This window comes from Entelurus aequoreus, linkage group LG07 (genome assembly GCF_033978785.1).
Source record: "Entelurus aequoreus isolate RoL-2023_Sb linkage group LG07, RoL_Eaeq_v1.1, whole genome shotgun sequence".
Classification (NCBI taxonomy): Eukaryota; Metazoa; Chordata; class Actinopteri; order Syngnathiformes; family Syngnathidae; genus Entelurus; species Entelurus aequoreus.
This window is the reverse complement of record NC_084737.1, coordinates 29,225,072-29,249,791: the sequence shown is the minus strand read 5'-3', so window position 1 is coordinate 29,249,791 and position 24,720 is coordinate 29,225,072. Positions and strand designations below refer to the sequence as shown.

General features: G+C 40.3%; 1 protein-coding gene across 3 annotated transcripts in view; it reads left to right on the top strand.

The window, feature by feature from the left end:
* Positions 1-24,720, top strand: part of LOC133653630 (low-density lipoprotein receptor-related protein 1-like) — a 221,021-nt gene that overhangs the window by 144,009 nt on the left and 52,292 nt on the right. For all 3 annotated transcript variants that reach the window (XM_062053126.1, XM_062053128.1, XM_062053125.1), the window contains exons 21-41: positions 2,025-2,207; positions 2,497-2,694; positions 2,825-3,070; positions 3,260-3,457; positions 9,441-9,645; positions 9,722-9,886; positions 13,477-13,721; positions 14,367-14,498; positions 14,714-14,941; positions 15,043-15,217; positions 15,305-15,399; positions 15,479-15,628; positions 15,715-15,855; positions 17,210-17,338; positions 17,414-17,545; positions 17,617-17,751; positions 18,267-18,396; positions 18,765-18,891; positions 19,005-19,156; positions 23,690-23,814; positions 23,916-24,287. In XM_062053126.1, the coding sequence (XP_061909110.1) occupies positions 2,025-2,207; positions 2,497-2,694; positions 2,825-3,070; positions 3,260-3,457; positions 9,441-9,645; positions 9,722-9,886; positions 13,477-13,721; positions 14,367-14,498; positions 14,714-14,941; positions 15,043-15,217; positions 15,305-15,399; positions 15,479-15,628; positions 15,715-15,855; positions 17,210-17,338; positions 17,414-17,545; positions 17,617-17,751; positions 18,267-18,396; positions 18,765-18,891; positions 19,005-19,156; positions 23,690-23,814; positions 23,916-24,287 (3,663 nt within the window). The remainder of the gene's footprint in view (positions 1-2,024; positions 2,208-2,496; positions 2,695-2,824; positions 3,071-3,259; positions 3,458-9,440; positions 9,646-9,721; positions 9,887-13,476; positions 13,722-14,366; positions 14,499-14,713; positions 14,942-15,042; positions 15,218-15,304; positions 15,400-15,478; positions 15,629-15,714; positions 15,856-17,209; positions 17,339-17,413; positions 17,546-17,616; positions 17,752-18,266; positions 18,397-18,764; positions 18,892-19,004; positions 19,157-23,689; positions 23,815-23,915; positions 24,288-24,720) is intronic.

Genomic DNA, 24,720 nt, shown 5'->3' with positions numbered 1-24,720 from the left:
ACCAAACCATTTTGTGGCATCAGAAATCTCTGCTGCCTGTCTCCGGAAGATTCTGTCTCTTTGGTTAACCGCCGCGACAGCGTTATGGAAGAGCGTACACCGCTGTGCACTGTGTGTGTTCTGTTGTTGAATATACTGCACGATCCATGCAGAATTCCAGCCAAGTGCTGTCAAATCCCAGCATGCAGAAATGAGGCTCAGCATGACCTGTTGGTTTAATGAGCAATCTGCCCTCTATATGTTTGCAGCCTGCTCTCTTGAAGCCGTTACCAGAAATGAAAACGCAATACCACTGCCGCCTGTATTATTGATGTTCTGCTCAGGAGGCCCAAGGTTTCCTGCTGTATCTGTGCCAAATGTTGACCTTTGTCATGAGGGACAGTCATTGTGTCACCTCCTTAGTGGCGCCCTTTATCCTCTTGTGATATCAATCAGAGCATGGTGTGCTCTTGTTGTTTGACTTGGCACTGAGTCATGTAGTTGACCTAGCATTGCATCATATCAGCACATTAATTAATGGCTAGAAAAGCTTATTGTCACGCCCCTTTGTTTTTGCCAGGTGCTTGTATTCTCTCTGTATTGTTGGCTTGTATTACTAGCTTCTACTTGAAGACAGCCCCCCTGCATGCTGTATTTGTTTGTAGCTTCCCAATAAAGGCATCCATTAGGGGTGGATACCTTTCATATTTGCACCTATACTGTACCAATTACTGATAACTGGGAATTTATACCGGTAATCAACGGTACACATATTCAATACTTTAGTGTTTGTTAATTAATGTTAAATGTTTAATAATAATTTTTAAATGAGCTGATTATGATAACTGTGCTGTGCACTTCTTATATCTTGCTTTCTTAATTAATTTCTGAGTCTCATTTGCAAGTATTATATAGTACACTTTGCATGCAGTTATAATTTGAAGACGTTAGATGGCAGTAGTGTATAGACTACTGTGTGTTGCCTAGCTAGGAAGTAGTCTTTGCCATGAAGCTGAATGTGCCAGTCTAGTCATATATGGTGCCCCACAATGTTTTTATACTGTAAGTCTTGCACTTATTACACAGTTGCTGTTTGATTTTAATGTGCATTTTAGTTGTAGTTTTCATTACCAAATTTGGAGGTGTCGAAAAAGCTATGTAAAATTACTAATCAATTGCTTGTTTATGACACAGCCAATGTAAATTAGCACCAAGTTAGCACATTTTGGAAAAGTGGAGCCTTACTTTCTGTTTGAGTGTTTTCTATCAGGCATAACATTTTAACATTATCTAGAAGCAGATTGGCTGAGTCCACTCTAAGTTCCATCCATCCATCCATTTTCTACCCCTTATTCCCTTCGGGGTCGCGGGGGGTGCTGGAGCCTATCTCAGCTACAATCGGGCGGAAGGCGGGGTACACCCTGGACAAGTCGCCACCTCATCGCAGGGCCAACACAGATAGACAGACAACATTCACACTCACATTCACACACTAGAGCCAATTTAGTGTTGCCAGTCAGCCTATCCCCAGGTGCATGTTTTTGGAGGTGGGAGGAAGCCGAAGTACCCGGAGGGAACCCACGCAGTCACGGGGAGAACATGCAAACTCCACACAGAAAGATCCCGAGGCCGGGATTGAACTCACGACTACTCAGGGCCTTCGTATTGTGAGGCAGACGCACTAACCCCTCTGCCACCGTGCTGCCCCACTCTAAGTTCTGCTTGAGTAATTGTTTCCTCACCAAGTGATTGAGCCGATGTTTAGTCTGGCACCGGAAGTGACGTCCCAAGCAACAAAAGTATTGAAGTATGGCACCATTTGATTTGTGGTGACTCAGTACCCGGTAGCACGGACATCATTTGGTCGGTGCCTATAAAAGCACCAAATTTGATGCTTCCCTGCATCCATTGCCTTGTTTAAGTCACAGCACCTGTTACGGATTGCAGAAATGGCTGCCCACCGCTGAGTGCTATCCTCTTTGCTTGTTAGACATTAAATAAGCGGTGCATATAATATTTATCTCCAACTCACTCTGTCCTTCCAGCGACTCGTCCCCCAGGCGGCTGCCATGTGGATGAGTTCCAGTGTCGTATGGACAGTTTGTGCATCCCCATGCGTTGGCGCTGTGACGGTGACACCGACTGCATGGACCAGAGTGATGAGAACAACTGCGAGGGTGTCACTCACATGTGCGATCCGGCCGTCAAGTTTAGTTGCAAGGACTCGGGTGAGGAAGATCTCAAATGCTCTTAGAACGTCAGTCGCTTTGGATGATGTTTTGTATGCATCATCTCACAATATGACAGTATATACAGTATATTGTTATTTGCTGTTTGTAACGTTATCCATTGCTTCACCTTGTTTCCCTTTTCAAGGCATGCATTTAGATTTAATTAAAATGTTAATTTATTGTTCCTTTTAAAATCAGTTTCCATACATTTCCCTGCCTAAAGTCTGACTCTGAGGTCAGTTGAGGACAGAAGCTAAATGATGTTGTGTTGATTTGATGTCATCAGCTCGCTGCATCAGCAAGGCCTGGGTGTGTGACGGTGACAGTGACTGTGAGGACAACTCGGATGAGGACAACTGCGACGCGCTGGTGTGCAAATTGTCTCACCACGTGTGCGCTACTAACGACTCCATCTGTCTTCCCGCTGAGAAGCTGTGTGACGGCACTGACGACTGTCCAGATGGTTCTGATGAGAAGCTTTGTGGTATGTTCTGCTTTACACACGTAATGAATGCCCTTCCACTCGTAGAGGAGAACATTATTATTCAGTTGGTGCTTCCTGATACCTTCCTCTGTCCTCTGTCAAACACTGCATTCCTGTTTGTGTCTTGCAGACTTGTGTTCGTTGGACAACGGTGGTTGTAGTCACAACTGCAGCATCATTCCCGGTGAAGGCTTCATGTGTTCGTGTCCCATGGGCATGGAGCTAGGAGCTGACAACAAAACCTGCAAGATCCAGAGCTTCTGTGCCAAACACCTCAAATGTAGCCAAAAGTGCAAGCAGGAGAAGTCCAGTGTCAAGTGCTCCTGCTACGAGGGCTGGGAGCTGGAGGCTGACATGGAGAGCTGCAAAAGCACTGGTGAGGAAAATAGCGTCCTTTAGAGTGAAAGCTAAATCTGCTGCATGTAAATAAGCACTAGATGCTTTCTAGTCCCGAACGAGTCGTGTTACTGCTGTCTAAAAGGACAGATGCAGCTGTGTCAGGATGTGCTCCAAGACAAGCAGTGTATTTGATGGGACACTAATAGTTGACTCTCATTGCTGTCAGATCCCTTCAAGCCCTTCATCATATTTTCCAACCGCCATGAGATCAGAAGGATTGAACTTCACAAGGGCGAGTTCAGTGTCCTGGTACCAGGGCTAAGGAACACCATCGCCTTGGACTTCCACCTCAGTCAGAACACTTTGTACTGGACTGATGTAGTCGAGGACAAGATCTATCGTGGGAAACTGTCAGACAATGGAGGTGAGTTAACAACAAACACATCTCTGATTTATATTGAAATAAAAACATCAAACAGGAGGGTGCTAGAATTTAAATGTTACCTTTTGTCACTGTCGTCTTTTTGTACAAAGTTGAAATACAAATAGTCAGTGTATGTTTTGGACATTGAATAGAATGGGAATCAAAAAACAAAAAACTACTTGTTCATTAAAATTTCATTTTGGAATTCAAAAAATGTTATTAAAAAAAAACTCGCTAGATTATATTTAATACAACAAACATTTAAATCACCAGTCAGCAGAAGTAAAGAAAGACAAAAAAAAACGGGCAAAAAATAGTTATTTTTCAGTATTGACACCGAAACCGGAATTTGCTTCTTAAAAACAAGACAGAGAATAGCCTGTAGGACAGAAACGTGTGGTGTTGTATCCTATATAAAAAATAAATTAAAAAATCTGTTTTTGGATGCGTTTTTTCTGCTGACTCGTTTTTGCTATATATTATGAAAATCAAACACATTTTTAGATCTAGTATGGAAGTATTACTGTAGCAAACTTATTTGCAAACGTGTATCTCAGTCTGTACGTGTGTGATTCAATTCATGTGCCTGTGTACTACCGTAATTTCCGGACTATAAGCCGCACCAGCTAAATTTAGGGGAAAATACAGATTGCTCCATATATAAGCCACATCCGACTATAAGCCACAGGGTTTTGATGTGTAATTACCGTAGTATATAGGGGTTCCTACTACCATGGAGGGGATTGTCGGGACAGAGATGACTGTTTGGGAACGCAAAGCGTCCCATTTATTAACAATAAATCTTTCAATCATTCAATCAAACTTTCACATCTTTGACATGGCGAACAGCATTCGTGCAGAGTACAAATAATACAACGGTGCAAAGTAATACAAAGTGCTCGCCTGTACGTTATCAAAATAACCAGCCTACCGGTATATGAAAAGTCAGTCTTTAATCATTGTGTCATCGTCTTCCTCCTGCGTACTAAAACTACCGAAATCCTCTTCGTCGGTGTTGGAGAAGAACAGGCCGTAAATAAGCCGCACCGTTGTATAAGCCGCAGGGACCAGAACGAGGGGAAAAAGTAGCGGCTTATAGTCCGGAAATTACGGTAATTTGTGTGTCTGTATATCAATCCGAGTGTGTGTTTTATATCCGCGTATGTGTGTTTTAAGTTGTCTGTCTCTGATCAGAAAGAACCCTGGATAGGCTGTCTACTTACACGAGACTTTTGCGACACTTCTGTTGGGTACGATTCGTGAGCGTGTAATACGTGTCTGCACACATTCAGAAGTGCATGCGTGTACTACAATCTGTGTGTGCGTATCAGAGGTGTGCCTACATTCAACCAACCACGGAAGATGCGCATAATTTAAACCAATCAGAAACCACGTACAGCTGAGTAGTGTGAAAGAGAGACGCCAAGACCTGCCTTACATTGTTTCTGATTGGTTTAAATTGTGTAGTGTCGTCTGTGGTTGGTTAAATGTACGCACAGCGGATTGATGGCTTGGTCTGGGATTGGTTTTAGTTAACACTTTTTTTTGAAAGAAAAACATTTAAAACTAAGTATTATTATTTGTTGGTGTAAAAGAGCAATAACTACAACTAAAACCAAAAAAATGGTTGGATTTTTATTTTATACTTCATTTAACAAAAATTTAAATCCTTAGTAAACAGATGTTTTTTTCATATTTGGATACAGGACGTTTATATTTTCAAAGTAAAAGTGGAGATAATTACAATACCTGTGTGCCTTTGACTCGGGCTAAAATGTCTTTGGAGCTCTACACAGAAAGACATGACACAACTCATTGTTGTCTAAAATAATTTCTGTGTACGGCTCCAAAGGCATATTAGACACAGTCACAGGCACACATGTACCACAGTAATTATCTGGTGTATCAATATGAAAAAAAATTGTTTTCGCATTTCTGTTTACTATGGATTTACACTTTTGTTAAATGAAATTTCAAAATGAAAATCAGATATAGTTATTGCTCTTTGAAACCAAAAAAGAATAAAGCTTTGTTTGACATTTTATTTTGTTGTATCTTAAAATGATATTTCCATCCATCCATCTTCTTCCGCTTATCCGAGGTCGGGTCGCGGGGGCAGCAGCCTAAGCAGGGAAACCCAGACTTCCCTCTCCCCAGCCACTTCGTCCAGCTCTTCCCGGGGGATCCCGAGGCGTTCCCAGGCCAGCCGGGAGACATAGTCTTCCCAACGTGTCCTGGGTCTTCCCCGTGGCCTCCTACCGGTCGGACGTGCCCTAAACACCTCCCTAGGGAAGCGTTCGGGTGGCATCCTGACCAGATGCCCGAACCACCTCATCTGGCTCCTCTCGATGTGGAGGAGCAGCGGCTTTACTTTGAGCTCCCCCCGGATGGCAGAGCTTCTCACCCTATCTCTAAGGGAGAGCCCCGCCACCCGGCGGAGGAAACTCATTTCGGCCGCTTGTACCCGTGATCTTGTCCTTTCGGTCATAACCCAAAGCTCATGACCATAGGTGAGGATGGGAACGTAGATCGACCGGTAAATTGAGAGCTTTGCCTTCCGGCTCAGCTCCTTCTTCACCACAACGGACTGATACAGCGTCCGCATTACTGAAGACGCCACACCGATCCGCCTGTCGATCTCACGATCCACTCTTCCCTCACTCGTGAACAAGACTCCGAGGTACTTGAACTCCTCCACTTGGGGCAGGGTCTCCTCCCCAACCCGGAGATGGCACTCCACCCTTTTCCGGGCGAGAACCATGGACTCGGACTTGGAGGTGCTGATTCTCATCCCAGTCGCTTCACACTCAGCTGCGAACCGATCCAGTGAGAGCTGAAGATCCTGGCCAGATGAAGCCATCAGGACCACATCATCTGCAAAAAGCAGAGACCTAATCCTGCAGCCACCAAACCAGATCCCCTCAACGCCTTGACTGCGCCTAGAAATTCTGACCATAAAAGTTATGAACAGAATCGGTGACAAAGGGCAGCCTTGGCGGAGTCCAACCCTCACTGGAAACGTGTCCGACTTACTGCCGGCAATGCGGACCAAACTCTGGCACTGATCATACAGGGAGCGGACCGCCACAATCAGACAGTCCGATACCCCATACTCTCTGAGCACTCCCCACAGGACTTCCCGAGGGACACGGTCGAATGCCTTCTCCAAGTCCACAAAACACATGTAGACTGGTTGGGCAAACTCCCATGCACCCTCAAGGACCCTGCCGAGAGTATAGAGCTGGTCCACAGTTCCACGACCAGGACGAAAACCACACTGTTCCTCCTGAATCCGAGGTTCGACTATCCGGCGTAGCCTCCTCCCCAGCACACCTGAATAGACCTTACCGGGAAGGCTGAGGAGTGTGATCCCACGATAGTTAGAACACACCCTCCGGTTCCCTTTCTTAAAGAGAGGAACCACCACCCCGGTCTGCCAATCCAGAGGTACCTCCCCCGATGTCCACGCGATGCTGCAGTCTTGTCAACCAAGACAGCCCCACAGCATCCAGAGCCTTAAGGAACTCCGGGCGGATCTCATCCACCCCCGGGGCCTTGCCACCGAGGAGCTTTTTAACTACCTCAGCAACCTCAGCCCCAGAAATAGGAGAGCCCACCACAGATTCTCCAGGCACTGCTTCCTCATAGGAAGACGTGTCGGTGATGATATTTAAAGAAAAAAATAACTGTATGTTTTTCAAATTTTATTCATGAAAATAAAATTTAATGACCAAAATATACACTGGCCCAATCGCTGGGAAGTTTTCAATTGGTAATTTTTATTTATGTATATTTTATGTTTAGGAGTTTGCAGTGTTAGAGTATATGGGTCAATTTGCAAAAAGTGATACAGTATGAACAACAATAGTTTTTATAAAAAAGAAGATAATAAGGAAAAGTAAGTACATTAGATCAAATAGGCTCGAATGAAAACTTCATGGCAAAAATTATTGCAATGTATTGAATACAAAGAAATACTTCGGCATAAATCAAATAGAATCTATATATTATTTTGAAAAAAAATTAACAAGGGTCTTATATATTCAGTGTAATATCCTCATGAGAACCAATGTCGTCTTCAGTGGACATTTGTGTTTAGCATTAAAGTGCTATTTTTTTTTACCAAAACGTGTAACGCTGACAAAATAAATGACCAAAAACAAATGTCCACTGGAAAGGAAGCTGCTTCTCAGGAGAATTTGGTCCAAAATTTCAGAATTTCCGTTTCTTTAAGAGTAGAAATCTGAGACAAGCACTTTTCAATAATTTTGTATTTTCTATATGACTATATGATTTGCCTGAGAAGCTGGACAGGACAAAAAATAAAATAAAAAATAAAACATTTTATTTTCCCCCTGTATTTTTATGAATATCAGTAAAAAGAGCCCCCCCCCCCTCCCCCCCAAAAAAAACAAACAAAAAAAAAAAAACAGTTAAATACACAGTGTCAGCAGGGGTGATCTGTGACCCTGAATAAATCTGCCAAGTCACGGCTGGCCCTTCCTCCTCCAGAAGCACAGGTCTCCTTGCCAATCAATGTTGTGTTCCCGGCACAGCACTCAGGGGGCACACGGAAGGTTTTGTCTCATCCTATTTGTCTCAGCACTCGCTTGTGCGTGACTGCAGCCAGCAACACTGATCTAGCGTAGGAGGCACAACTCTTCTCAGTTCTCCCGGTTCCCAGCTCACCGACGTCACAGGTTCAGTTGCGCGTTTGAGCTTTGAGCTTTTATTGCCGCTCCTGCTGCTCAATACCGAAACCATTTCATAATCTTCACAGTTTTTGGTGTTGCTCTGCGGTGGCGCTACATAAACATTAAAACAAGTACAGAAAGCCAGCCACGACTGCAGCATTCCTTAAAACAAACCCGCTAGAGCTCTAATTCCAGCGCGCCACTTGAAGGGCCTGTGAAGAACTTCACTAATCACCCTCAGCCAGAGATGATTACATATTCTGGCTTAGCACTTAGTTTGCATGAGAGCCAGTTGTTTTTGGGAAATAATGAAAAGACAGGGCAGGCCAGCATTGGAGGCTTATTTTCTTAAAAGTTTGGCTGTGTGGTGGGGAGGATATTGTGGGTCAAAGCCACACTGACAAACACAACAATAGTGCTGCCTTTTTTTACTGATGGATTCCATAAGGGTTTGGAATTCTAAACAAGTCTTTGTGAAATAAAACCGTACATGGTTCAAATGAGCTTTAGTACAACCATAAAACACGACGACAAACTTTGAAATACATATATACAAACGACAAAGAATCATTACCTTAAAACATTAAATTGTTTTTCCAAAAAACTAAAGACTGGGGTGCCGGACTTCTCCCTTCACTGTTATTTTGTATATTCCGGAGAACCAGCGTCCTCTACTGTAGACGTTTGATTTTGGTCTATTTATTTTGTCAGAGTTACAGGAGCGCACTGCTGTGTTTAAGGACCTTCTGAAAAGAAGCAAATTAAAGATAATCCTTTTGACAGCATTCTAGTGTTTTTAAGAATCTGCCAGAAAAATATGAGTCTCTCACAAGTTTTTTTTAACTGAACTTGGTGGGCCACCAGTTGAATAGCCCAAATGATGAAAACAAGAAGATCTAAAGTAAAACCACGAGGAACACTCCTAGTATATTTGAAAAAGTTTAAATGACTAGTGACTGCATTTAGTGACTGCATTTAAGGTAAACAAGCTACAGCAACACACTACAAAAAAATTTATAACTTCCAAAAAGGAGAGCTCTTAAAAGGACGGCTTGAGGAACACCTTGGTTATGTAAATCAAAGGTTTGGACCCCAGTGTTCTTTGTTTGCTTGGTTGCAAGGATCAGCCAATGTGTTTAAAGTGGACCAAGTTCCTCTACACAACAGGAGTACTCTTTGTTTTTAGGAATTTGCTGCAAAAGTCTCAAGTTTTGAACTTACCTCAGGGCCGGTGTGGTGTCATCCCCTGGCCTAATTTTCCCTAAAATGTCTGATTGTGTGCTATGTAGCTTTGACCAGTTTTGAGGTGGTGATCCAATATGGGCTGGCGACTCCCGAGGGCTTGGCGGTGGACTGGATAGCAGGAAATATCTACTGGGTGGAGAGCAATTTGGACCAGATTGAAGTGGCCAAACTGGATGGCACCATGAGAACAACCCTGCTGGCTGGAGAGGTGGAGCACCCCAGAGCTATCGCCTTAGACCCCCGTGATGGGTAAAGATGCTCATTCAGGTTTCCACAACTGTATTTCGCCATATCCTTGACAATCCATCTTGTTTTTTGTGTTCAGTATTCTCTTTTGGACAGACTGGGATGCGAGTCTTCCCAGGATTGAGGCAGCATCGATGAGCGGCGAGGGCAGACGTACCATCCACAGGGAGACGGGCAACGGCGGATGGCCCAACGGACTCACTGTAGATTACATGGAACGACGCATTGTCTGGATTGATGCAAGGTAGTGTTTGCCTCTCGACTCTGAGTACAGTGCTCTCATTGCAGTGTTCACCCACGCCACGCACGCAACACCACCCACTGACGTAGTCCTTTTTCATTCCTTTGCTTGCCACCACTCATTTGTTTTGCAAAGAAGCAGATGTAGCTGTCATAGAATAACATACTGTACAAAGTCTTTAGACATCCAGTTTATACAACACTTGGATATGATCTACAACTGTTGTTTATGTAGGCCACATTTTTAGAAAAATCTTAGGACAGGGGGTGGTAAACTTCTCTATACACTTGTTTTAATTTTATATTTAATGCCACTGAAAATACACTGACATACATTAAAATTGTGTTTTAAATAAAGTTGTAAGGTCCTAAATTAAAGCACAAGTGATATAAATATTCTGTGCTGATGTTTAAATGCCAATCGGCTGCCAATTGAATAGTCCTGCAATACACTGGTTCAAATCCAGCCTTTAGTTCCCCCTAATGTAATTTTTCATCTTTTTAGACAATTTTATGCTTCCAATATTAACAGAACAGTTTAGGGTAGGCTCTTTTCTTTGACCAATGCACAAAAGGCATGCTTTTAGTGTGGGAGAACTGGCCTTCAACCCCATCAAACAGCTTTGGAATTTAAAAAAAAGAGATTGAGACCCAGCGAAAGATAGTCTTCTAAATTAATAATCCAATACTTTTGTTCCTATGCATATAGGGCCTGATCTACTCGGAGCCCAAAAATAAATGCTAAATAGCATGGGTAAACTACAAAACAGCCTTTACTAATAGTGGGCGTGTTGCAATGAAAGTGCAAAAGTGGTGCACACCGCCCTATTTAAATAAGGATTTGGCATGTACTACGTGACTTTCACCAAGGAGACACATTCATGTCATCATGAAGCACTCCTGCTGTGCGATCTACAATGGAACCCACCATTTTCGCGCTGTAGCTGCGCCCTAGAATGTGTAGTGTAATTATCAAGTTTTATGAAAATGTATACTATTGCAAGAAGTTTTTTTATTTTATATAGAAGATATTTTATTAATATGTCACCTATATGAAACAATGAATACATTAAAAAAACACCAGCAGGCACCAGGTCTGACATTGAATGGAATTGCTGGACAGATTATATGTCTAATATTATTATGTAACATTATATATGTATATGTATGTTTGTATATATATATATATCTGACAGAAATATGTTGATCGGCAACCCTTGAACATTAGATTTCTCTCTGTCTGTTGTATTGCATTCATACTTGCCAACCTTGAGACCTCCGATTTCGGGAGGTGGGGGGCGTGGTCGGGGAAAGGGGGCGTGGTTAAGAGTGGAGGAGTATATTTACAGCTAGAATTCACCAAGTCAAGTATTTCATATGTGTGTATATATATACACTGTATACCGTAATTTCCGGACTATAAGCCGCACCTGACTATAAGCCGCACCAGCTAAATTTAGGGGAAAATACAGATTGCTCCATATATAAGCCGCACCCGACTATAAGCCGCAGGGTTTTGATGTGTAATTACCGTAGTATATAGGGGTTCCTGCTACCACGGAGGGGATTGTCGGGACAGAGATGACTGTTTGGGAACGCAGAGCGTCCCATTTATTAACAATAAATCTTTCAATCATTCAATCAAACTTTCACATCTTTGACATGGCGAACAGCATTCGTGCAGAGTACAAATAATACAACGGTGCAAAGTAATACAAAGTGCTCGCCTGTACGTTATCAAAATAACCAGCCTACCGGTGTATGAAAAGTCAGTCTTTAATCATTGTGTCATCGTCTTCCTCCTGCGTACTAAAACCACCGAAATCCTCTTCGTCGGTGTCGGAGAAGAACAGGCCGTAAATAAGCCACACCGTTGTATAAGCCGCAGGGACCAGAACGAGGGGAAAAAGTAGCGGCTTATAGTCTGGAGATTACGGTATATATATATATATATATATATATATATATATATATATATATATATATATATATATATATATGTATATATATATATATATATATATATATATATATATATATATATATATATATATATACATATATATATAAGAAATTCAGAATTTAGTGAATTCTAGCTATATATATATATACATATATATATAAGAAATTCAGAATTTAGTGAATTCTAGCTATATATATATATATATATATATATATATATATATATATATATACATATATATATAAGAAATTCAGAATTTAGTGAATTCTAGCTATATATATATTTATTTTATATATATATATATATATATATATATATATATATATATATATATATATATATATATATATATATATATATATATATATATATATGAAAATAAAAGAAATACTTGAATTTCAGTGTTCATTTATTTACACATATACACACACATAACACGTACTCATCTACTCATTGTTGTATTTGAAAGTGCAATGCTTTGCAGCCAGAAGCACAGCCTTATATACTACATACATACTAAATACACAGTAATGAAAACACAGTTGTTCTACTAACTGTACTGTGCTTGCTGCTTACTTACTAAAAAAAACAAAAAAACACTTACCTTTCACTATTTGAGTAGCCTTTGTTCTGCCATTTGCGTACTGGCGAGCGATCTCTGAATCTGGGAACATGTCCTTCACGGATTTGTTGAAGACATCCGCAAATGAGAACGGGATGTTGCTTCCAGCTATCAGCATAGCCATCTTTGTCTCGGCATATGTTACACCATCGGGTCTCCATTTAGCGAGGTGGCCCATAATACTGGGCTGTGCTGTGCTGCCGCCGCTTTGTGCTTCGCTGACCGTTCATGACTGAGTATTTCCGTTCGGCCACCGTGTTCAACGGAGAAGTCTGTTCTACAAAATTTACAGGCAGCATACCCATTCCCCTTCGAACTGTCCTGGATAAACTGAAATTCTTGTTTCCATTCGTTTTGGAACTTACAAGGGAATTTCTTCATCTTCCTCGTTCTACTGCTTCGTCTCCTTATTGTGTGCGCTGTTGTGCACTCTCTAAAAGCCGTAGATGTTATAACATGATCTGGCAGGCACGCTGTTTATATCGTGGGAAAGCGGACGTGAAAACAGGCTGTCCTCACTCAGGTCCGCATGGAGCTGGAGGGGGCGTGGCCTCCAGCTCTGGCTGAAAATCGGGAGATTTTTGGGAGAATATTTGTCCCGGGAGGTTTTCGGGAGAGGCGCTGAATTTCGGGAGTCTCCCGGAAAATTCGGGAGGGTTGGCAAGTATGATTGCATTGATCGCCTCCTTCTGACCGCAGTGCAGCCATTTGTGTGCAACTTTGTACGCACATTTCAAGTGAATATATATGCAAAACAGACGTCATAAGAAGATTCATGCTTGATAAATCACATTGCGAGTGCTAGTTGATTATATTTGCATCTATTTTCTGCATATACATGACAGACACGCTAGATGGATTGTTCTCTCTATTTTACAAATTTAAGAGACACAATCCTCTGCACACATGCATGCTCTATCAAGTTTGCACATGTTTTGATACATGCAAACATTCAGTAGATCAGGCCCATAATGTATGTGGTTTCACTAATGTAAATTTCTGCTTCCAGGTCTGATGCTATCTACTCTGCCATGTATGATGGCTCGGGACTAATCGAGGTCTTGCGGGGTCACGAGTACTTGTCCCACCCCTTTGCTGTCACAATGTACGGAGGCGAGGTCTACTGGACTGACTGGAGGACCAACACACTGGCCAAAGCCAACAAGTGGACTGGACACAATGTCACTGTAGTCCAGCGTACCAACACACAGCCTTTTGACTTGCAGGTCTATCACCCATCTAGACAACCACAAGGTAGGTTGTTCACCAGATACTACTGTAGATTGTAAACGCATATCTTATTTTTCTCAATATTTTACTGTCCTTAACAGTACTATTGACACAATGTGAGAGGTTCCCAACAATAATATAGACGACCTAAATAAATTCGTATTCTCATCATCGTAAAAATAAAAATAAGCTCATGGTTCATTTTAAGTTCATTGATAACACCTTATTCCCAAGAGAGATGTGACCTTTTAAAGGTCACATCACAGGTGTTGACACATTATATGGACAGTGCTCAGGATACCTCCTGGAGTTTTGTGGAGTAGCAAAAAAAAAAGTCATCACCTTGCCATTTGGCATTTTACACTGTCAGTCTATAAATAGCATCCTCCCACTGTAACATCAATGTCTTGTATTGATATCACACACATAAATGATTGACAACATGGCCAAAGGTTTGTCATATTTTACTGTCACTCAAGCGTTGAGACTTGAGTGATGGTCATAAGAAACTGCCAATTGTTGATTGACCGCTCCAACAAATTGCAATGACAGGATGAGATGAAAAGTTGATTTGCTCTTTTCTGACATTCCTTATGGATCAACTGATGGAGATAGGTTTCCATATATTGTAGTATGATGCTTCAAGCCATATTTGTGTCACCTACACAGCTCCAAACCCGTGTGCCACCATTGATGGCAAAGGTCCTTGCTCCCATCTTTGTCTCATCAACTTCAACCAGAGCTTCTCCTGTGCCTGCCCTCACCTCATGAAGCTGCAAGCTGATAAACGCACATGCAAAGGTGAGCACAGCATACATGTCAACTTACTTTATCACAGTGGTTTTAATGCAAGTGATCTTTTAATGTGCTTACCAGTGAGGCCAAATCCATTCATGCAATATATATACAGTACATACGTTGTACATGTGACAATTAAATTAATCTTTTTGTTCTTCTACATCGGTACAACAAAGTCATGAATGTCTGCACCTCTTTGTTTATTTTTGTGTTTGCAGAGTCCCGCAAGTTCCTTCTTTATGCTCGCCAAATTGAGATCCGAGGCGTTGACATCGACAACCCCTACTACAACTACATCATCTCCTTCACTGTGCCGGACATAGATAATGTTACAGCTGTGGACTACGATGCGGTGGAGCATCGAATCTACTGGTCAGACGTCCGAACGCAGACCATCAAAAGAGCTTTCATCAATGGCACAGGCGTGGAAACTGTTGTTTCTGCAGGTATGAAATACTCACTTTAATTGATTGTAATAGTTTCTTTCTAAGAATGCATATGGGCCCGGAGGTCTAAGGTTTAGTGCTGTGATTGTAACCATCATTAGACCTTCCTAACGCTCATGGGCTGGCAGTGGACTGGGTGTCCAGAAACCTTTTCTGGACCAGCTATGACGCCAATAAGAAGCAAATTAATGTGGCCAGACTGGACGGCTCCTTTAAGAATGCTGTCATTCAAGGTTTAGACAAGCCTCATTGTCTGGTGGTGCATCCGCAGTTAGGGTGGGTGTTTTTATTGTAATTCTCCTCATTTGTATCTAGATTGTAAAAGTTTTAGGTAGAGCTCATCTCAGATTTGTAACACCGCAGGAAGCTGTACTGGACCGATGGTGACAACATAAGCATGGCAAATATGGATGGTACCAACCACACCACGCTCTTCTTCAACCAGAAAGGACCAGTTGGTGAGCAGTTGTCCAGCAGTGGATATGTATTACATTCTAAATGATGCATGGGTTAAGCATATTATTAATTTCCACTTAGGCCTTTCCATTGACTATGACAAAGAGCAGCTGTACTGGATCAGCTCAGGAAATGGCACCATTAATCACTGTCAGCTGGACGGATCAAAACTAGAGATCTTGGAAGGCGTTAAAGGCAAACTCACCAAGGCCACGGCGTTGGCTGTAATGGGTAAGATGTTTTTCTTTCATAGTCCTAATCTCATCATTTTAAATGATAACATGCATTGTTATCAACTATGCATTCCCTTGCTGTAGGAGACAAGCTATGGTGGGCGGACCAGGCATCTGATCACATAGGAACATGCGACAAGAAGGACGGCAGTAACTGGAAGGTTTTGAGGAACAACACTTCATCTATGATGCACATGACGATATATGATGAGGATGTACAAAAAGGTAAGACAAACAACCCACTTTTACATTTTGTAACAAGTCAAACAGCGTTACATAATGTAAATATAAATAACTAGATATGTCACATTCGCAAACACATCAAGTCACATGAAGAGAACCCTTTCTTAGTTGCGAGCTGTTTTTATGCACATGACTATAAAATGAGTTAGCATCAAAGGAACTTATCAGCACTTGGATTCACTTTTATAGTTTATTGTTCTGATGAGGATATGTAAAATAGTTCAAGCGTAAAAACACACCCGGTAGTGTAGTATAATTTTGTGATCACATTTTCATTATGTCCTAATTTTTGTTTTGTTTTTTAGTTATACTTTTTATATACATATGTATGTTTTATTCATATTTGTTGTGTATTGTTTTTTGTATTGTTAAAATATTTTTGTGCTACAAACTTTTTTAGGTATAGGAACATTTTAAATACTGACGTCACTGTCAAAGCATTGGGATATGGCACCACACTATGGTATGTTTACAATGAAAACACAACAAAAATACAATTCTAGTCAATATATCTGAATAAGTAACACCAATAAAGTAATATAGGTGTAAATTAGAATTATTATGATCCACATCTTATCTTATAACTACTACCAGTGATTGTTTACTTGATTTGGGGGAAAAAACACTTTAAAAAAAAAAAAGAACGACAATAACAAACCAGTCTTTTGAACGGCTCTTTGTAAATAATGACTCCTCAAAATCTGGCTTCCTTCAAAGAGTCATGAACCCCATTTCTACTAATAACAGCTGAGGCACATTTATTAAACTACAAAGAGGATGAGGTATTAGTTGGACACAAAACAATGCAAGAAGCTGTTATTTCTGAAATCTTAAAACTCAATATTTAGAACAACTTAATTGTTTAACTTCAATTATTTGGAGGGCATGAGAAAGTGGAAATGGAAACAGTTTTTTCTTTTTATCACATTATGTATTCAACAAGTATATTGCACAACACAGTATCACTCTTGGGTTCATTGTAAACAGCAGTGTAACACGTGAGTTTGGCAACTGGTGTTTTAAAGTGTATTTAGAGGTAAATAAAGCTGCTGGATGCTGACTCATGATACTTTTGGCATGGTGCTACTTGGATACCTCTGCGGTTATTTTCCTTTGGAGACCATGTATGAGACTGCAGTTTAGTCATTGGAGGCATTAGTTAGATCATAAATGTTCCGTCTTTACTCATCATCATATCGAGAAATAGTTCTAATATTGTGGTTAACCTATACAACCTATTTTTGGCAGCAAGTGTACCTCATGTTCTGGATTTTAATTTTGTTTAGTTGGGAAAATAAGTGTAATATAATTTGGCCTCGCTCTCTCTTTCCTTCAGCGAGTGTCAATCTGTGTAGTAACAATAATGGAGACTGCTCCCAGCTGTGTTTGCCCACCTCGCCAACCACCAGGGCCTGCATGTGCACTGCTGGTTACAGCCTCAAGACAGGACAGCAGTCCTGTGAAGGTAACACGGCGGCCCCTTAGCATAGGAGTGCAGTATGTCCTAGTGTTCAAATAAACATGGTGTTTCTACGAGCAGGTATGGGCTCTTTCTTGCTTTACTCTGTCCATGAGGGAATCAGAGGAATTCCGCTCGACCCGGCCGACAAATCTGACGCCTTGGTGCCAGTATCTGGCACCTCTCTGGCTGTGGGCATCGACTTCCATGCTGGTGAGTGACACTAGTGAGACACTCCAAGACGGAATAGCGTGAAAGGGTAACATATTGGTCCTTTTTTTTAGAGAATGACACCATCTATTGGGTGGACATGGGCCTGAGCACAATCAGCAGGGCCAAGAGAGATCAAACATGGAGAGAAGACGTGGTGACCAATGGCATCGGCAGAGTGGAGGGCATCACTGTTGACTGGATTGCAGGTCTGGTCATAGGCGCCATACAATTTCCCCCCAAAATCAGGGATAACAACATTCTTCTTTTGCCCATGATGCCGGTTTTAGTTGTTTGGACAAGGTGGACTACCCCCAAATAATTTTAAACATCTGAAGCTTATCAACACTGCTCATGAGTTTTATTCTAGACAAAGAGTACCAATTACTCCTGTTATAAAATGTCTATATTGGCTTCATGTTAGTTACAAAATCAATTTCAAAGTGCTGCTACTATTCAATAAATCACTGGATGAAGAGTTCATCACTGATTATAAACCAAGCAAGACTCTTGGATACATCAACTCAAGTCAGTTAATGGTGTCCATAGTGCTAAGTAAACATTTAGCTGGTTTGCTGCAAAGATGCATTTAATGTAAGCTTACAGTTTTAATACAGATATTATTTTGCATTGTATATCTTCTTTTGCCACAAACTTTATTATCTTTTATGGAATCATACTGTTTGTATTTTCTAATAATTGTGTGCACTTTCTTTTTGTGTAGGAAATATTTACTGGACTGACCAGGGTTTTGATGTGATTGAGGTGGCTAGGCTGAATGGCTCCTTCCGCTATGTGGTCGTATCCCAGGGCCTGGACAAGCCCAGAGCCATCACTGTCCACCCAGTGAAAGGGTAAAGCAGTTTATAATACTGTGGAGCAGGGGTCCAAAATGTTGACTGAAAGAGCGCGCACTTGCCACGCGCTCGCCCGACACTGCAGCGTGAGCGCGATGATGTCACGTTATCGATGGGAAAATGCATTTTTAGACAATATGATTTGCCTGAGTGGCTAGGACACACCGAGAGTAACAAGCGGTAGAAAATGGATTAAAGAAGGACAGGACCGGTATTTTTTTTTTTTTAAACTTGAGACTTCCCGCTGGCCGTAGTTTGGGGACCCCTGCTGTAGAAGTTCTTTGAGCAACTCGCTACAAACCTGTTACTGTTTTCTATAATTAGTGGAAGAACTTTCATAATCCCATGTGTGTTCTTCTGTCAAGGTATTTGTTCTGGACAGAATGGGGTCAGTACCCTCGCATTGAACGCTCTCGACTGGATGGTTCTGAGAGGTTAGTCTTGGTCAACGTGAGCATCAGTTGGCCCAATGGGATCTCCATTGACTACACGGTACACACTGCAGCTTTTGTAACCTCACCCATTATTTTTACTTATGTTGGGTCTTGTTTGCCCATCTTCTTGTAGCTGGGTGACGCGATGCTATATGTGGTTTATGTCTGTAGGAGGGGCTATTGTATTGGTGCGACGCCAGAACAGACAAGATTGAGCGCATCAACTTGGAGACTGGAGAGAACCGAGAGTTGGTGCTGGCCAACAACAACATGGATATGTTTGCGGTCTCTGTGTTTGAGGATTATATCTACTGGAGCGACAGGTTAGCCTAATTAATTTATAACATTTTTTTTTTTTTCAAAAGTACCAAAGTTTATAAACTTAAAGGAAACAACCTATTTACAGTATATGAATGTTAATATAAAATAAATACCCTCATCAGTGAGACATAAGGGTTCACTAAGTTGTATTATATATTGCTGTATACTGTATACAGCAGGGGTAGGGAACCTATGGCTCTCGAGCCAGATGTGGCTCTTTTGATGACTGCATCTGGCTCTCAGATAAATCTTAGCTGACATTGCTTAACACGATAAGTAATTAATAATTCCGCTGGTAATCACAGTGTTAAAAATAACGTTCAAAATATAAATTATTCTCATGCATTTTAATCCATCCATCCATTTTCTACCACACCTGTTCAAGAAGTCGCATTAATGGTAAGAAGTATTTTATTTATTATTGGTTAGCTTCAGAATAACAATGTTATTAAAAAGAATAAGATAGTTATTATAGTCTTAAAATGTTGGTCTTACATAAAAATGCATGCATTTAGTTGTATTAAAGTAAAAGTTAAAGTACTACTGATAGTCACACACACACTAGGTGTGGTGAAATTACTCTCTGCGTTTGACCCATCCCTTTGTTCCACCCCCTAGGAGGTGAGGGGAGCAGTGAGCAACAGCGGTGGCTGTGCTCGGGAATCATTTTTATTTAACACTTTATTCAGTGTTGAAAAATATTACATGGCTCTAATGGAAATACATTTTAAAATATTTGGCTTTCATGGCTCTCTCAGCCAAAAATGTTCCCGACCCCGGGTATACAGTATACACTTAGGGCCTGATCTACTAAAGCAGTGGTTTTTAAACTTTTTTCACCAAGTACCGCCTCAGAAAACACTTGGCTCTTCAATTACCACCACTATGTATATGTATATATGTATATATTTGTATGTATGTGTGCATGTATGTGTATATGTATATGTATATATGTATTAGGGTTGTACGGTATACCGGGTACCGATAAAGTATCACGATACTAATTAATTGAAATCGGTACTGTACTACCTTTGAAAAGTACCGGTACCGTTATTTCATCTAAATGCCGCTGTGCGGCGGTGACTACAGAGCCGAGGCACATGATGTTGAGTTTGTCAAAACGCACACACAAAGTGCGTACAAGCAATAACATTGTGGTGGGGAAGAATGGCAAAAAACAACAATTTTACTGGTTAATAAAGAGGGCGTGTGAAAGGCAATATGGAGGTATTTGGGCTTCGCAACTAACGATAAAGGTGACACTTACAACAAGGAGGCACAGCGCTGTAAGTGTTTTAAAACAAGCCTTGCCAAATGTGGCGATTAGTATTACCACCTTTGCTTCAAACTTATGTCAACATTTAAATAATAAGCATTCAGATCTGCACAAGGAGTTTAAACAGTGACAGGTAATATTGTAGTTGTTCCACCTGTACTACTGTTCGGCTCCGTTGCAGACCGTAGTAGAGGAGCGCAGGGCAGACGTTCCCTTCAGTTCACTTTACCCCGCAATGGGTCTGCTAAGATCCGCTTTCCGGTCAGAATTTGAGGCTGCCGATTTGTGACAATCTGGTTGCTTTATTATTAGTTTCGCAGGACACAACCGGACCCATTCATCACTTTACTGCGCAGTGCACACGCTCCTCTCTCTGTGTACTCGCCCGCTCACTCACTGACATCACTCAGACTACGCGTTGCCATTCCTCACAAACACACATACTATACGCTCATAAGAAAACCAGCTCCCCTGTTGTGCACATGTTGGTATCTACATAATATGTAGATACCAAATATGTATATACGTAGACGCGCACACAGCTGCTTGGCTTAATGCTAAATATTAGCGGAGTGAGGACTGCCCATTTAACGTCAACTAGTGCAAGTAAAATGACTGAATTTGGTAACAAATTGCTACAATTTGTGTTTTATCTTGAACATATGTGTTTTACCTGCTCCATGGCTTATCTGTGAACATTTATCCATAGTTTTGTTTTTAGTACTTACTAACAATTGTATTTTTCTTAAAGCACATACCAGGATTGGCAACCATGAATCATGAAGCATTTATTATAATGTTAATAAAGCTTTTTTTTATTATATTCTAATCTAGTCCTTGATTATGGCAAATTATATGTAACATGGAAAAATTGTAAATTGTTCTTTGAGTGCAACAACAAAAATACAATGTGTTCAATGCCCTTTAATGTATATATTAACCTTCTAAAATTATTCTTTGAGTGCAATAGGAAACATATATTTATAGTATTGTAAGTTTTTCTGTTAAAATAAAGTCAAATTTTAAAATTAAAATTTTTCGTAGTTCCCTTTTTATGGAAAAGTATCGATATACATTTTGGTACCGGTACCAAATTAATGGTATCGGGACAACTCTAATATGTATATATATATATATATATATGTATATATATGTAAATGTGTATATATATGTATATGTGTATATATATATGTACAGTATATATTTGGAGGAGAAAGGGTGAGGCCTTTAATCCCAGGAACACCATCCCTATCGTCAAGCATGGTGGTGGTAGTATTATGCTCTGGGCCTGTTTTGCTGCTAATGGAACTGGTGCTTTACAGATAGTAAATAGGTCAATGAAAAAGGAGGATTACCTCCAAATTCTTCAGGACAACCTAAAATCATCAGCCCGAAGGTTGGGTCTTTGGCGCAGTTGGGTGTTCGAACAGGACAATAACCCCAAACACATGTCAAAAGTGGTAAAGGAATGGCTCAATCAGGCTAGAATTAAAGTTTTAGAATGGCCTTCCCAAAGTCCTGACTTAAACCCCATTGACAACATTTGGACAATGCTGAAGAAACAAGTCCATGTCAGAAAACCAGCAAATTTAGCTGAACTGCACCAATTCAAGAGGAGTGGTCAAAAATTCAACTAGAAGCTTGTGGATGGCTAACAAAAGCTCCTTATTGCAGTGAAACTTAGCCAAGGGACATGTAACCAAATATTAACATTGCTGTATGTATACTTTTGACCCAGCAGATTTGGTCACATTTTCAGTAGACCCATGATAAATGCATAAAAGTACTAAACTTCATGAATGTTTTTTGTGACCAAGTATGTGCTCCAATCACTCTTATCACAAAAAAATAAGAGCAGTAGAAATTATTGGAAACTCAAGACAGCCATGACATTATGTTCTTTACAAGTGTATGTAAACTTTTGACTACGACTGTATGTATATATGTGTGTAAATGTGTATATAATAATAATACCTGGGATTTATATAGCGCTTTTCTAAGTACCCAAAGTCGCTTTACATGTTAAAAACCCATCATTTATTCACACCTGGTGGTGGTAAGCTACTTTCGTAGCCACAGCTGCCCTGGGGTAGACTGTGTATATGTGTTTGTGTATATATGTATGTGTGTGTGTGTGTGTGTGTGTGTGTGTGTGTGTGTGTGTGTGTGTGTGCGTGTGTGTGTGTGTGTGTGTGTGTGTGTGTGTGTGTGTGTGTGTGTGTGTGTGTGTGTGTGTGTGTGTGTGTGTGTGTGTGTGTGTGTGTGTGTGTGTGTACAGTGGGGCAAAAAAGTATTTAGTCAGCCACCCATTGACAATCAATGGGTGGCTGACTAAATAATTTTTTATATATATATATATATATATATATATATATATATATATATATATATATATATATATATATATATATATATATATATATACATATATATATATATATATGTATATATACATATATATATATATGTATATATATATATATATATATATATATATATATATATATATATATATATATATATATATATATATATATATGCATGTATATATATATTAGGGCTGCAACAACTAGGCAAGGCAACTTTATTTGTATAGCACTTTTCATACACAAGGCAGACTCAAAGTGCTTCACAGACAACAAAGTGAAATGAAAGAAAATAAAAGCAAAATTAAAATGCAGACAGTAAAAATAAAAACAGTGCGGACGTTAAAATTGATTAAATCGATTAAAATCGATCATAAAAATAGTTGGCGATTAATTTAGTCATCGATTCGTTGGATCTCTGCTATGCGCATGCGCAGAGGCTACTTTAAAAAAAAAAAAAATGTATAAACCTTTATTTATAAACTGCAACATTTACAAACAGCTGAGAAACAATAATCAAAATAAGTGTGGTGCCAGTATGCTGTTTTTTTTTTCAATAAAATACTGGAAAGGATAGAAATGTAGTTTGTCTCTTTTATCCGATTACTAATCAATTAATCGAAGTGATAATCGACAGATTAATGGATTATCAAATTAGTTGTTAGTTGCAGCCCTAATATATATGCATGTATATGTATATATGTGTATATATGTATATGTGTGTATATACTGTATGTATATATATGTGTGTGTATATATATATATGTATGTATATGTATTCTTGTGATTCAAAAGAGTCTGAAGTGTGTGTTTGTACATTGTTTGAGTATGGAGGTCTTTCCTGTCTTCATGTTAGTTTTAATTTGGATCAATTATCATTTTGTTTTGCAAAGGACTCATGCAAATGGCTCCATTAAAAGAGGAAATAAAGACAACGCCACAGATGCAGTCCAGCTCAGGACTGGCATTGGTGTACAACTAAAAGATATTAAAGTGTTCAACAGGGCCAGGCAACAAGGTAGGAAAACACACTAATTTAACATTTTGACATTTCATTTACATTCATCAACTCCCAGCAATTGATCAAATGGTTAACTTTCTTAATTTGTTTTTCTTTAGGCACCAACGTCTGCAAAGACAACGGCGGCTGTGAACAGCTTTGCCTTTACCGAGGCAATGGGAAACGCACGTGTGCCTGCGCCCACGGCATGTTGGCTGAGGACAACCGCAGTTGTCGCGATTACGACGGCTACCTTCTCTATTCGGAACGCACCATTCTAAAGAGCATCCACCTGTCGGACGAGACAAACCTAAATGCGCCAATAAAACCGTTTGAAGACCCTGACCACATGAAGAACGTCATTGCCCTGAGCTTTGACTACCACGGGGGCGGAGGGAGGGGAGCCAACCGCATCTTTTTCAGTGACATACACTTTGGCAACATCCAGCAGATCAACGATGACGGCACGGATCGCAAGATTGTGGTGGATAGTAAGTATGGAGTATTATTTCGCTACACAACATTAGGCACAGCTACACAATGCAAGAGCTGTTTCAAAAAGCTGCCTTCATTGATGATAAAAATGTACCCAACCCGACATCACATGAAGTTTTGAAAGTGGATCAATTAGTGTAATTAAGCGACCTTGTGGGGTTGTTGATGAACTAAAATATAATCATCATAAACATGTAAATAGGAATAAGGCTTATTTTCGCTTGACGCTTTCAGAGCGGGGTTTATTATTATACCTGCAGTAATTTATGGATAGCAGTAGCAAGCCACAGTGAGAGGTATTTGTAATATTTTATAGCTCTCTTTTATTGTTGTACCTCAACTTACAAGCTTAATTGGTTCTGTGACAGAGCTCTTAACTCAAATCACATCTCAAATTATTTTCGCACATTCAAGATAATTAAAATCCAT